The sequence below is a fragment of the Scomber japonicus genome, chromosome 8, assembly GCF_027409825.1.
Source record: "Scomber japonicus isolate fScoJap1 chromosome 8, fScoJap1.pri, whole genome shotgun sequence".
NCBI classification, from domain to species: Eukaryota; Metazoa; Chordata; class Actinopteri; order Scombriformes; family Scombridae; genus Scomber; species Scomber japonicus.
Genome location: NC_070585.1, coordinates 15236253 through 15251910, shown reverse-complemented (window position 1 = coordinate 15251910; position 15658 = coordinate 15236253). Strand labels below are relative to the sequence as shown.

At 39.2% G+C, this 15658-nt stretch overlaps 1 protein-coding gene across 1 annotated transcript; it reads left to right on the top strand.

The window, feature by feature from the left end:
• Positions 1-2335: 2335 nt before the first annotated feature.
• Positions 2336-13876, top strand: slc34a1b (solute carrier family 34 member 1b). Its single transcript, XM_053323564.1, has 12 exons — positions 2336-2396; positions 2498-2680; positions 3077-3223; positions 3499-3642; positions 5527-5638; positions 6156-6351; positions 6997-7092; positions 7240-7303; positions 7476-7643; positions 7725-7841; positions 12712-12836; positions 13286-13876. The coding sequence occupies exons 1-12, from the start codon at positions 2336-2338 to the stop codon at positions 13874-13876; spliced, it is 2004 nt and encodes a 667-aa protein (XP_053179539.1).
• Positions 13877-15658: the final 1782 nt, after the last annotated feature.

Here is a 15658-nt window from a genome sequence, read left to right as displayed (position 1 = left end):
AGTGGCAGGATGGTATATGACCTCATGGCCTCTGTTTGGTTTAGCCCCGAGTGGCCCTCTGACTTGCACATCTGGAGCTGGGATTAGCAGCATGGATGGGTTTTTTTTTGCCAAAGAGCCCTGGAACTGAGCCATGTGTGTATATGTGATTACATGTGTGTATCCATATGTGCATGTACATCTCTGTTTCTCTTTTCCTGTGCTTAATGCTGCACCAAATCTGAAGGATTTCTCCTCTTCGCCGCCACTGACAGCAGCAGCCTCGACTCCAGTTCAGCTGCCTGCACAACAACAGAGCCGTTATCTCTCTCAGGCTCCCAGCTCTCATCATTGTTTGGAAAGTAACAACTCAGTCTAGAGGGTTATTAAGTTCTGGTCCTCTGAGTTCATGAACACAAGTCTAAGGTCAGCAAGCTTGGCAGATTTGGTTGAGAGCACTGCTGATATGACAGAAGCATAGCTGGACTAATTATTAACAATCACCCTGCTCCTCAAACTGTCACTGCATTGCCTGTGGGTAGTGGGGTGTGTAAGTAAATGTTATGTGTGTTCTAAGAGGATCTCAGAAAATCTGCCTGATAGTTCATGTCCAATCATAACATGCTTGATCTTGAGTCCTGGCAAAGCACCTAAGTACCTGAACATTCTGCACAAGTCAAGCAGATTACACTGTACGTGTTTGAAATACTTCCAGAGACTTATCTCATGGAAGAAATGATTTAATACCTGGGCTTTAATCTTTGCCAGGCAACAGTAGTACGTGATGAAAACAGCTGCGTGAGAATATGAGATGATAAGTTTCTTCCAACTCTTGCCACTAGATGTCAGATTTCTCCTACTCTTAGTTGTGAAACTTGAAGCTCCACAAGCACAAGGACCATTAATCACATCCAAACAATCTTCTTCATCTTGGAGTCTTATCTGGCCCAAAATCAAGTGAAAAATAGCTGGCTTAGCAAACATCATTCATCACTTAATAAACAACGTGTTTTCCCAACTTATGTATCATTAAGTAAAGGCTTTGTGTTATTGATTAACAATGAGGCGTCAAGTGATGGAGCAAGTTAATCGACAAGAAATGAGGTGTTCCTCCTGATACCTCCAGACCTGGTAGCTTATTTAAAGATGTTTTACACTTGCAACACAACACAGCGACTCTTTCAGACAAGGTAAGGTACTTTACTGCATATGTTACTAGATGAAACATAATAAATAGCATTATTCTACAAATACCATGTGTTAGAAGACAGCGTCATCAATGTTTAAGATTTATGTCATTATCTGAAATGAATAATTAATTTCAAGTTGAATTCTAAAGCCTTGGGTACCGCAGCTCATACATCCTATAGAAAATGTTGGCATGTCGGCTATCACCCACTGACAACAGCAACTAAACTTTGATCCTTATATTTTTGCACTTCAAGGAAAGATTAAATAGTACAATTTTGGTGAAGCATAAACAGCATAGAGACAGACATATGAGTCACAGGGGCAGACAAGCTCACAAAAAGTAGAGAAACAGAGTCAGAAGCAGAATGAGTGGCAGATCGGCAAACAGATGAGCATGGAGCAGATGGATTAGAGAATAACTTTTAGTACAGTTTGTTCAGCAGTCTATAGATCCTGTCTCACATACACAGACACAGACTGATGTGCATATGTAAATGGGGCCTCTGTGCACAGCAGGACCTGCAGCAGGATGCAACACAGAATGAGAACGATGCACTGGCTGTAATTACTGTTATTTTGGCTGCTGTAATTACTGAACTCACTTCCATCCTCGTTGCTTTTAAGAGACACATTAGTACTCCCTCTTCCACTAGAGTCCCCAAAATATGGTGAAGTGGATGACATGAAAAGAGGGAAAATGGTCTCTTTAAGTCGAGAATGTGAAAATCTTTGAAGGGAGTCTACTGTTCTATAGATGGTGGAGAGTCCCTTTAAGTGCTGACTTGCAGCTGCAGGAAATGGAGGACAAGACAAGTTACATAGATACTGATATTTCCTTATTGATTTTGACAAGGCATTCATTTGTTGAAAGGCTATAGGCGATGCCTCGTGGTTTGTGTGGTTAAAGTGTGCAATCTGACCTCAAATCGAGGACAGCTGCCAATAACAAATAATGTGGGCCGCCTTTCTTTTCCTCTAATTGCTTGTCTGTTGATCTCAGTAATGTAGTGAGAGATGGCATGATGGACAGACATGTTGGTCTCCTTTGGTATCTTTTTACCACTGCAGGTGGCTGATAAACACGTTCACTCTCATATTCTCTGCTCCGCTGTGTCATCTTGTGATTTTAATTACATCCATCTCCCCACACAGCACTCAAAGCACCATGTCCTCTCGAGCTATAACTATAGTATCCTCTGGAAGGACCACAGGGCTGGACCACAATGGTAACTTATTATTTTCAATTCCCCATCTTTGTTTTATGTCTTTGAAATGCTTCAAAGCATATCTTCACCAGCTAAGTGAGTAGTGTCTTCTGTGTTATCAGGTTTGAGGATGCACAGCACTCAGCTCTCCTCACAGCCCAAATTCCCACTAGAAGATGACAGGGAGTCCGGCATCGGCTCCACCCTTGACCTGACCAGCAGCTTTGAGGGATACCGCCAACATACCAATCACCAGTCCAACAAACCTTCACTCGAGGAGGCAGACAGACTCCCTAAAGAGAAAGGTACAAGAGTGGCATGAAGAGGAGAATCACACATTCAAGCCCTTGGTTGGCAGTGGATTCGATCTCTGTGAATAATAGCAGAAGCTGCGCCACATGCTCATTAGATAAGGACACGCTCAAAAGATAAGCACAGAGCCGGTGGGATCATGCAGCTGGGCAACAAAGGCAAAGTCCTGCTGTCACTCAGCAGCAATTGGCTACATATGGGTAACATAGTATGTCAGATGACTTTGCTCTCTACATGTGAGATTCCCTACTAAGGTGCGGTGTAGCGGCCAGAAACATACCACGTTTTTATGTTCACTGTTATTTTATATAGGTCAACTTTGCTCTCTATCCCAGATATTTAGGCCACACTGTGAGACTAAACTCCCTCCTTGTTGCTGTTTTGAACAGGTGCCTCTCAACAAACCTCAGTAGAAAGTTCGAACAGGATTAAGCAAGTCATTATCAATCTATCCAAGATCCCTCTCCTCTTCATCCTCCTCTTCTTTTTTGTTTGCTCCTTGGACACTCTGAGCTCGGCCTTCCAATTAGCAGGGGGTAAGTACTATAACCCTCACTTACATTTCAGTGGGCACATAGTAACTCAGCCAGTTGATGTTTGACAAAAACGTGACTCACTGCAGAACAGTTCGTACTGTCTACACTACTCAGGCACTGCCTCGTAATGTACTGCATGTACTGCTTCATCTGCTGACCTTTGTGGAATCTAGGGAAACAAACATTTTAAGCCATGTTTAACATTGCTCTTGGCTGCCAACCCTGTCATGTTTGAGTTTTTTTTTAATGTGTGTGTGGGTGGAATATTTCACCAGGTAAAGTAGCAGGGGACATTTTCCAGGACAATGCGGTGCTGTCTAACCCTGTGGCGGGGCTGGTGGTGGGGATCTTGGTTACTGTGCTGGTTCAGAGCTCATCCACTTCCACTTCCATCGTCGTCAGTCTAGTGGCCTCTGGACGTGAGTAGGCATATGAAAGCTTGTTTAATTGTGCAAGGGCCACATAGTGCAGTACAGTTATTAAAAAATCTAAATAAATGGAAACATGTCCATCCTAACCAAATTTCTACACACTATGTACAAATGTGTGTACATAGTGTATATACAGTGTATGTCTGTTTGTCTCTGCAGGAGATTATTCTCTTAAAAAGGTCAAAGGTGAGGCCAAATATATTATAAGATATTACAGAAAACAGGAATATATGCTCAATTACCTATGGAGAATACAGTAAATTATTCTACTTGGCTTGCTACAAAGTACTAAGGACCAAATTAGTGAATACAGCTTATAATAAATGCATACATGTGTAAGTAGAATGTGTATTATTTATTTATATAAACACACATACATTAGTGTGCTGCAGCAGTCAAATGCAAACTAACAGATGAAGTACCAAGTATTTAATTTTTTTTACTGTATCTTGTAAAATAATTTAAGGAATAAAGCTGGTATTATTATATGTCAATATGTATATATATATATATATATATATATATATATATATATATATATATATATATATATATATATATATATATATATATATATATTCAGTTTTAAGAGGACTAAATAATTTCTTAAAACATCTGGACAGTTTGTTTTGTTAGGAAACATTTGTTGGTAACAGCTGTGGGTCTGATGCTTTAGTGAATATTTTAAGCAACAAGACAGTGAATATTGGATTGACTCACAGTGCCCATGATCATCATGATGAAGGAACGCTTCACACAGTGAAAAAGTGTGGTTCATAGATGTGTTTTTAAGGTATGTGGCAAATAATAAGATATATATTATGTATATAAAGCAATGTGTAATTTTTGTTTGTGTGATCATAATGGCATACTGTGAGAGGCTGACCTGAAAATTGCCATTTTGAAATTGAGATGATTATTTGTAAAAAAACACCTGAGAATTATTGTAATCCAGCAGGGCAGAGTGTGATCAGAGGGATTAAAAAATCAAACCATTTCACACCCTATAATCTCCGACCATCTTAATCTACAGTTTATCATGCTTTGTAAAACCATTACATGATAAGGTTATGACCTGTCTGCTTAAAATGAGCACAGGATCCAAGGTCTTTCCATATTTTGTCCGTGTGGTTAAAATGAATGATATCAGTATGCCAGAGATGCTTCTCTGTTGCCAAAGCCTTTCTAAATGAGAGCGAGGAGGATGATTATGGGTAATTATCAGAGATAAAGAAATGCAGAAGCATGAATGTGTATTTGTATGAGTGTGTGCTTGTATGCATGTGTCCCAGAGGTCATCATCATTATGGGCTTCATCAACAATAAACCCTGCTGCAGAGAGTAAAGGCTAAGCTGCTTCCATTCACCTGAAAATGACAATCACCTCTCATCTCCATTAAAACTCGTGTTGTATTCTGAAATGTCTAAGATCATGTGTGGTAATTATGTGCATAATGCGTTAACACTCACAATGAAGACACACATTTACGCATTTGCAATGTGATTTTCTCTTGTTTTTACTCTTTTTGCAAAGTTACTTTTACTTTCTCTTGATGAAGATGTCAGATTGTTCACACATGCCCACAAACAGCTATCTGTTCTGTAAACTTTGTTGCTAAGGTTTGCTTTCTTCTCCCGCGTATTTTGGATAAGATTAAGGCTTGAACATATACAGATGTAATTGAGAAGTTTATATTTCGAGTAAAGAAAGAGAAAAATAAGTGATATTTGCTTCCTACTGTTTTTTTACTTAAGCTCCTGAGATGAGCTTGCCAATTAGACCGGGGGGGGTGGGGGGGGGGGGGGGACTTTTCAAAAATTCAAGATGATTTTCTAGTAAAATGTATCTCTCTGTGTGGTCTCACCTCATAGTGTTGGAAGTGAGGTCAGCTGTCCCAGTCATCATGGGATCCAATATTGGGACTTCAGTCACGAACACCATCGTCGCCATGATGCAAGCCGCAGAGAGGACTGAGTTTCAACGGTGAGTAAGGTTGGCAAGGCTAAGGATGAGTGGAGGGGGAGCAAAGAAGCAGGGAAGAAGAAATTGAAATGGAAAAGTGAAGAGGATAAGTGGAGGATTGCAGGAAAGATGGATAAAAGTGTTAAAAGTGCAGAGGAGATAGCAGAGGAGGGTGAAGAGAAAGCATTAGCAGCTGCTCACTGCCTCTTTGCTTCAGCCTCCAATCAAGCGTCATTTCTACAACAACGACAATAAAGGCACTGATCCACATTGATCCCACACCAGTAACCCTTTGGCATGAAGAGATAGGGCACTGAACAGATGGCATGTTATTTAATCCGTGACGGATGGTTAAATAAACATAATTTATTAATCTTTTATAATATAGTCACACGTTGAGTCCAGTAAATGCTCATTACATCACACATCCAAAAAAGCTGAGCTGTGAAAAGCAGATTAACAAGCAATCATTTTGAGTGGCTGATCACACTGATGGCTGACCTTAGTTAACACAGAATATTATTGTGACCCACTGTAGTGCTTTTGCCGGGGCAACAATCCATGACTGTTTCAACTGGCTGTCAGTCCTGGTTCTGTTGCCGCTGGAGGTGGTGAGTGGCCTCATGACCCGGCTGTCGCACCTGCTTGTCACCAGCTTCAGTCTCCAACCTGGGGAAGAGGCACCTGAGCTGCTCAAGGTCCTAACTGAACCAGTCACCAAGCTAATCATACAGGTAACACCAGTTTTGGAACAGATCGGTCACCATACCCTTCCCTCAAAACAGTGATTGTCCAATCAGAGCTTAGCAACTTTACCTACGCATGTTAAACATGGATGTATAAAGAGAGCTGGATACAGGAAGACTTGGATTACATTGACTTACATTGATTTACATAGATGTTAGATGTACATTGTAAAATGAGACATCTCATTACACAGAGTTCAGAATTAGATATCATATATGTAGCCATCAAACACATATTTAAGACCCCTCTGACAAGATTCTCATTTTAAAACAAGTCAGACTGAAACATTAAAAAGTTAGCTTGTTTAGCTAACTATAGCTACAGCTCGAAAAATGTACCAGAGGCACTAATCACTTCAGCAGACAAAACTGTCGTCTAGACATGGGAAGCCTGCTTTTGTCTACTTCTATGTACCCATTGTGTAAAAAAAATATTAGGAAAAATTTTGAGCAGTAAGTCTGTAAAGCTTTACAGGCGTAGCAAAAGTTTGCAGGTCAGCTCACAAAGTGTCTTGTGGAGGAACACGTCAGCAAGGCACTCGTTGAAATGGAAACTGAAGTTCGGATTTCTATCAAAAGGTCTTAACTTGCGGAATCTGAAAGGTGAAAAATAGTTCTCCTTTTCACCCACAGCTCGACAAGTGTGTGATCACGGGGCTCGCCTTGGGAAATGAGGACATGAGGAACAGGAGCCTGGTGAAAGAATGGTGCCAGACTGACCTCGTTATGGTAATGGCTCATCTCCACCGCTGTCTCCTGCGTATGCAGACACATTGTATCACACACTGGCGCCAAATAGAGCCTGTCACTGCTGCCAGTAAAAACTGTGCTGCTAATTTGCCTTCTCATCAGTTGCTTCTTTCTCTCTTCTCTCAGGCAAATAGAAATATGAGCACTAGTCCTGAAAGCTGTAGCCCCAACCATGACCATTTGCAAAGATGTGAGTTACAACTCAGTAATATTTCTTACCCACCCACTCTTACATTTTCTGTCTGGCATTATTATGTATTTCAAGTAGCCTATGCATTTTCTCTCAGTATTTCAGTCAATGTAATGAAAGTGGGTGTTTGTGGGTTAATATCTTGATCATTCTTGGTCCTGTCAATCTGCAGGTACACATTTGTTTGTGTCTACCCAGCTGTCAGACCTGACCGTGGGTCTGATTCTCCTGGCAGGCTCCCTGGTCATCCTCTGCACCTGTCTGCTGCTTATGGTCAAGCTGCTGAACTCTCTTCTCAAAGGCCAAGTAGCGAAGGCCATCCAGACAGTCATCAACACAGGTGAATTTGATAATGAAGACATTTCAATGTTGATAGTCAGTACATGTGTGTAATTTAAGTTTCTGTTCTACACTGTTTTAGACCTGCCATATCCGTTTGGGTGGCTGGCAGGATACGTGGCTATGTTTGTGGGTGCAGGGGTGACATTTGTGGTCCAGAGTAGCTCTGTATTCACTTCAGCAATGACTCCACTGGTAGGTGAGTAATACCAGCCTCGACTAACAATGAGAAAATGTGTAAATGCACAGTATTTACATGCAATTCATGAAAACAATTGTATATTAATTATGGCATGCTGTAAATAAGCCATACATGTATACAACATTTTATTTTTATGTTGGATTTTTTGTTCATTTCTTTTATGGAAACCTCAGATTTATAATTTGTCTTACATGAAATATAATGACGCCCACTAATACAACACTGTGTCACCAAAGACTTACATAATACTAACATCTGTCATGAGCAAAATGACATCTGTCATTTTGATGGCAAATAAATAAATAGATATGTGCATTTAATATTAATCAATTTGAGTAGGTTTATGTTCACTATCAACACTTCATATGCATTTTTTATTTCTGGGGAACTATGTGATTTTATTATGATGAACATGACAGCTTAGCTTTAAAAACACTTTGGCACAGAGGGACAAAAAATCAGTGAAAACATGCAACAGTGATTAACATAACAGTCTTTTGACAAGAGATATGGAGTAAAGTCACATGTAAAGCCACAGTAAGACATAGGAAAGCACTTAACAGAAATTAAACTAATTAGCAAATTTGTCAAATTTGTAGCTGCCAGAAAGATACCAAATTGCTTTTTATTTGTCTCATTGTTTGACTTACCCCTTCCAAGACAAGCTGACATCAGTGACTGATCTTCTAACCCTTGCTGCTGCAAATCTGTCAGTTCTTCATCTGGAACTGATGAAATCTGCTTCATCTGTAATTTACTGCACAACTTTGATTTATTGTCCTCACCACTGTCATCCAGCACCCATCTCCGTGACCCCCGCAGGCTGAAGACAGCATTTTACACACCCCAGCCATTATAATACTGACTAATATCAATTTAACTTACAGTAGAAGAGATGAAGAGAAATAAAACAGCTATTTGATCCACAGCAGTTGTCCCAAGTATAAGTATATCTCTCTATCTTAATACTTATACTACTACTACTACTAGTGCTTAATGGTAGTTTCATTAGTTCTGCATCAGTATCTACAGTATATCGAGAAGCAACTTTAAGTCTTATTCATGTCAGATTTTAAGTAAAGTGATGATAGTAAAGATGTGCAGGTGCACCGTTTTTACTGTAGACATTTTGTTTACTGTGTTTCTTAACACCATTTTCATGTTATATGTTCTATAAACTACAAGAAAACACATTTTATAACAGAACCAAACTCCCTTTGGTTCATTTACACCTAATGACACCCAAAAACAGATCAGGACATGCATTGAATCTAAGAGAAAGAGACAGAGAGTTGCAAACAACCAGCCTGCTTTTCTTTTTTATGTACTGTAATTAGCAGGGTACAGCAATATTACTTCTGTGTTCAGTTCAATTAAATCCAAGCTAATCATGGTGTAAAGTAATTTACTATAATTATAGTATGTCGAAAAGTTGGATGATTATCATGATAGTATCATTTACTCTAATACTTTTGGCAACACTATTTGCAGCATGAACATTTGATACTCACACTCATCCCTAGACAATTGACTATTCTGTCACTTTAACATTTTTATTGTATGCCATTTTTCTTTATGATTCAGAGGTAGTATACAATATAATAAAGTGTTTGTGATCAATTCCAGCATGACACATATGTATTCTGTACATGTGGAGGTCATCTGTTCAGAGGAAATGGTGCTATAGCTGATTGGCTTTAACATCTGCAAAGTAGCACAGGAAATTCAGAAATAACCCACAGCATAGTGGAAGAGTGAGAATGGATAAATCAGAGATTATTATACTAATTCCAATGACTCCAAAACTGAAATCAGCAGCAAAAGGTTACAAGTCATGAGAAGGCAAACATATGGCCAAGAAGGTTAAAACACTGTAGAGAGTAGTCTTACATTTTGATGCATCTGAGGCCTCAGCTCAGCTGTTAATAAAAGTGTGACCTGAGGGAGTCACATGTTCTCATCCAAACTAGACTGTGAATCAAGAGAGAATCAGATGAGCTTAAACTGAACTTAAATAATAAAGCAGGTCATTTAGGTTTAGTTTCTTAAACAATTATTATCCCATGTCAGCACCAAAATAAACTTTTATTAAGCTGAATTCCTTCATGATCACATTCACAAACACCACTTGGCTCTGCTGCTCAGTTTGTTTTATTTTACTTGCATTGGGGGTGGGGGGTGGGGGGGGGGTCTTGTACTGTTTATAGTCCCGGGGCGATCCCAGCATCTGTCCAGTCAGTAGGTTGGACTGGTGTGTTGTTTTTTTTCATCCTGACCCTTCAGTTATGTCTCCTGTCATTTGAGTTCATGCCTTCAGGAAGAATGGGCCTCATGTGTGAACGTTTTCTTATTTTTCTCTTATATTTGTTGTTGCACAAAGCAATAAGAAGAAAATAAGAAAATACTAAGAGGGATTTGTGAAACGTGCACTGACAGCCAAATATTTTCTTACCCACCTGAGTATGTTGATGAATTACGTTTGATCTTAAATTGGATGCACATGCCATGCAATTTGGAATTAGCATAAGGAAATCCACCAATACAATATAGACCACAAACCAACAGGCCACTGCAGTTTGACAGGTAATGTTAAACTCAGACAAAAGGGGAAATTTAAAAAAAGGAAAATGCCACTTAAGAGCAGCAAAAACAAAAAGTATGAGCAGTGGGGTCATTGGTTCATAAAAGTGCAAAGCATGGCAAGAGATCACCAGTTTAATCAATGATGTATGTGCTTACTGAAAGTAAAAAAATGGTTTGACCTGAAAATGGAAGCCAAAAAGCGACTATCTGCTGCCAGATACACTATTACAGTCACGGGAGGGGGCCAGGAAACTGTCAAAACAACAGACATGGATGAGCACATTGGAACCATCATTAGAGAGATTTCTCTGTCGGGTGTGCCGTCTGACATTCAGCTGGACAGTGACCTGCCACAGCCAGAAAACATCCTGTCAGCACCACACAGTATACCTCCAATTCAACTAACAAGATCTGAAGACAATGGTTAACTGGAATCCCAATTTTTAATCTTCAAGATTAATTTAATTAAGTTGATGGTTTCAGTGAGTCCACATTATATGTATTTAAAAACACTTGGTATATGACTAAATGAAATGTATTGACAGTATTTATTTTGTATCAGCTGCATCTGCTTCCAGTGCATCATCCACCTCTTAGAGTGTGCCAGGATCATCAAGGCAATCCACCCAAGCACACATCATTTCAGAATTGGTCCTACAAAATCAAGAACAGATATTATGTAATCCAATTTTTACACAAATTTATGACACTCTCAAAATAAATTAAGCAAACATATAAATTAAACTTTAAAAAGCAGGAAGAAAATAAAGAAATAAAAAGTCCTTTATCAAATAAATGCCACTAAAAGTTTTCTGCCTTGAGTATAGGCCTACAATGTAATACCAAAATGTATAATAATAATTATTATTATTATTACCACATAACCATTAACATCATGTTCTCAATTGGTAAAACGCAGATTTTTGGGTCAGTGGTTAAACTTAGGTTAAGTTTTAGCATTAAGCAAGTAGTGGTTATGGTTAGGGTTAAGGAGTCTATGCTAATACCCCAAAAGTGACTTCAGTAAACTTGTGTGCATGGTTGTCCTGGTATATTGGTCTAAATGTGTTGTCATTTAGGATAGTGCTAATCATATTTAATAAGTTAAACATTTAAAATGATTAAATTAGTAAACAATTCTTCTTCTGTTTTCATAAAGAAAATCCATCACCATTAAATCATCATTCAAAATATATATTTCACACCACAAAATGGAAGTTGACTTTTTTGACTTTTGGCTTATGTGTGGTAGAGGGCACTTACATTTTTGGAAAGTAGGCAGGTATTGATAAATACCACAAAAGTTAAGATCAAATCTGTGCATACCACAACTCATTGTCTCTTGTAATGCCTTAATTAATCTAGACCCTAACTGAGTATTAGATGTTATCCATGAGTGTGCATGGGTAATGTGCAGCCCATAGCCATGATACTTGCCTGGATTCTGCTTCTGGTTTGTGGTTTGAAACCACCGCCACTGTGTATCTTAACTTGGATGATCTTGTTTAATGTTTTACATAATTAATTGATGGGGCCAAATAAGGCCATAAACCTGCTTATATCAACTGATTGAGGTTTGTGACCTTTTACTACATAGATTAGGCAGTCACTAGTCATCTTATCTGTTAGCCTCGATGCTTCCAATGTTGCTTTTTTTTTTTTGTAAATTGACTTTCATTCATATCAAACATCAAGCATGAATAATTGTATATTTTGTCTATTAATCTGTGATGTAATTTTACTGATGAATTGGAATTGTTCAAATTGTTATTTTTATATCTTAGAGAATATTTTTCATGTCTCAGCAAAGCTCTCAGCACTTTTTTTTGCTGTGCTTTTATACTACTTCTTATCCTGTAACTTCAGATTATATCAACTGCTCAGAAAGTGAATTCCACTCACTTATTTCCACTTTTTCAAGATGGATTAGTGTACAGTAGCTTGATAAAATTAATTGCTGGAATTTCTGACAAAGATACACTTTGAAGTTGACACTTTACTGTCTTTGTCATATCATCTATCTTGACAGTTGATTATGGTATTGCACTGATAGCAGAAAGTATTAGATTATTCACAAATATTTCAGCAGGCAGATTGATAGAAGGTATGAATGGTCGTCTGTTTCTGGTCAGCCCTGTGATTATCTGGTGGCTTACCCAGGATATACCCCTCCTCATGCCTCATGCTCACTAGAATCATCTCAAGCCCTCCACGACTCTCTAAAGAATAAGCGTGAATAGCTATCAGGGTCTCTGATGCAGCATGTCTCTGTTTTCTCACTCAGGTATTGGTGTGATCAGTCTGGAGCGGGCCTATCCTCTCACCATTGGGTCCAACATCGGTACAACTGCCACAGCCCTGCTGGCAGCTCTAGCGAGTCCAGGGAACAAGCTGGCTGCTGCTATACAAGTAGGCCAATGTTTTATTATAAGTAACAACCATTTAAAATTGCAGGAGAAACAAGAACTTGTAGGTACATCGATGAACACCGAAGGCAAGACAACAACAAGGGCATGGATAAACATCTTTTCCAACATAAACCTATAGAGATACAGAGAATTATCTACACATGGTAGATAATAAGAATGTCTGAATGCAATGTATATTTATGAAGGTGGATTTATGCGTGAATGTATGAGCAGTAGCTTTTGAGGCAAATGAGTGGATGCTCCAGGGAAAAGTGCTGATGTAAGAACTGTGAAAATTAGAGCCGTATCATGTCATAGGATTATCTTTATGGTATGAATGCTACATGATAAGACGGCCTCTGAGGATGTAACACTGAAAAAAATGACTGTGATGAATTATGACCTTCAGCACTCACATACTGTATCACTTTGTCTTCTCTTTCGACTTAGATCGCCCTCTGTCACCTCTTCTTTAACGTCTTTGGCATTCTGCTGTGGTATCCTCTTCCCTTCACACGTCTGCCCATAAGTATGGCTCGTGTCCTGGGTGAGCGCACTGCCAAGTACCGCTGGTTTGCAGTTCTGTATCTTCTCCTTTGCTTCTTGCTGCTGCCCTCGTTGGTGCTGGGTCTTTCGCTGGCTGGCTGGAGGGTGATGGCCGGGGTCGGGGCTCCTTTCCTGGGCGTGATCATCTTTATTGCCATGATAAATTTAATGCAGGCTCACAGCCCCCGTCACCTGCCAACCAAGCTCCAGACCTGGGATTTCCTCCCTCAGTGGATGCGCTCTCTCAAACCGCTTGACCGCCTGATCACCAAGGCAACTGTGTGCTGCAGCTTTTCATGTGAGGAGGGGAAGGGAGAGGAAGAAGAGGACATGTCAGCACAGACATCCTCTATTGACCCAAAGATGGAGTCAGCCCAGAGGAAGGTAGAGCTGGCATATGATAACCCAGTCCTTGAGTACCTGGATGAGCAAAGACCAGGTGTTCGGGTAATAAAGTTAAAAGGGTTAGAGAGGTGCAACAGCACTCCACTGTAGAGGGAATGTACAGTATTCTGTTTCTGAGGTGGGGGCACAAGGATTGAGAAAATGCTTTGGAAATAAATGGAAATAAACCGTTTTCTGATTATTGATTGACTGATGATCAGTTTGGCTAAATATCATGAGCTCACTATGAGATTTAAGCCTGGAAAACATCAGCTGACAATTAATTTATATTTGTAGCTAGAAGCCCAACCAGACAGTGATCTATCTGCAGCGGTGTATCTCTTGAAACTGATGATGAACATGACAGAACAATCAACAAGATGCATTTAGTAACTGTTTTGGAGCTTTGTATAGTAGAATAGCTCCGAACAACTTATACGACTTATGTAAGTTTCAGCTGTATTTTTCAGTTGTCGGTCTTGCACATCTTACAGCATATGTAGGTGTTTTGGCTATTTTTTCACTCACTTCTTACATGACCCCAAGCATGCATTCAGCATCCCATGTCTCAATCCATCCTGTGTAGACACTGAAGCGGCTGCTGAGGCTCTGCTGCTTTTCTCTTCACTTGGCATTGTGCAAGATAATATCCACTAACAGAAATGTAGATGTTACAATTTCCATTTTCACTGAGCACTTTAAGTCTTTCTCATCTATGTTGGACTTTCTTCTGCTGATGAACAGCATCATATGATTAAGAGCCTCAGAAAAGCTGCGACATGGACTTTAGGATGACTGTTTTGTCAGCTGCTGTTCTCAAGGTCATACATTTACTTTTTAACACAGCTCATGATGAACTACTTAACACATACATTGAAGCCTGATTCTGTAACTGCATGAAAAGGTATGATGTAGAGTTTTTGACCACTAGTAGTGCTATTGAGTAATGGTTTTATGAGTGGGTCCCCATTTTATTTACATGCACACCCTAGGGGGCACACATCCTACCATCAATGACCTATTCTACTGATCGACAGTTGGTATTGGTGACATGCCAACAAACGTAGCTATGCACCAAGAACGGCAGCGTAGAAGTCTGCCAGCTTGCAAACATTAATGTTCACAATTGAAGATTTAAAATATTCAACAAATCAACTTTGGAAATGTTTTATAAGGAAGAAAATAAAGTACATTCATATTTTGAGTTTGTTAATGTATTATTTTTTACATTTTGTAGCACTACAAAGATTTTGTGTGCACAAATATAATTTGCACATGTGTAAAAAGTTACAGTAGTAATATTTTGTGTATGTGTAATTAAAATATTTTCTACAGTGAGGTTTCACAAAGTCTGACACAGCGAAACACAAGCTAAAAACTATAAGTATGAATTTTTACCCTTTTTTTTTACAGCTGCATTTTATTGGATTCAACTCAACAAAGTATCAATCTGTCAAATCAGAGGACAGACAGTTTTGTTACATTCATCCAGGTGGAGGTCCTGAATTTAAGATGGATGGACAGTGTAGGCTTCCCCACTACGACAGTAGTGGCTTTAAGTACCAATACAAATGTTTTCACCACGTTCAATGGATAATGTAGGAAACATATTTTTCCAGAACAACCACCATTTTTAATCAGGTGTATATGATAGGTAAAGGCCAAAAAGTCAATAACAACCAGCGAGGTACATGTTAGAGCTGGTGTAAAATGAACAATTATTAACACTTTACTTTTGCAGGATTAAGCAGTCCTGGCAGAAAGTTCATGTAATTAATGCCTTTGGTCAGTGTCAGTTAAGAAAAGGGAACCAGCTATGTTGTCACCCTCATGCCTAATGTTAAAACACCCTTATTACCAAGTACTTAAATGGTTGATCATTCTGTTAAAATA

Excerpts from the sequence above, each read along its gene's own strand:
- slc34a1b (XM_053323564.1), top strand. The coding sequence starts at position 2,336 with ATGTCCTCTCGAGCTATAACTATAGTATCCTCTGGAAGGACCACAGGG. Across the intron at positions 7,842-12,711 it reads AGCAATGACTCCACTGGTAG|GTATTGGTGTGATCAGTCTG; the intron begins GTGAGTAATACC and ends TTTCTCACTCAG. Across the intron at positions 12,837-13,285 it reads AGCTGGCTGCTGCTATACAA|ATCGCCCTCTGTCACCTCTT; the intron begins GTAGGCCAATGT and ends CTTTCGACTTAG.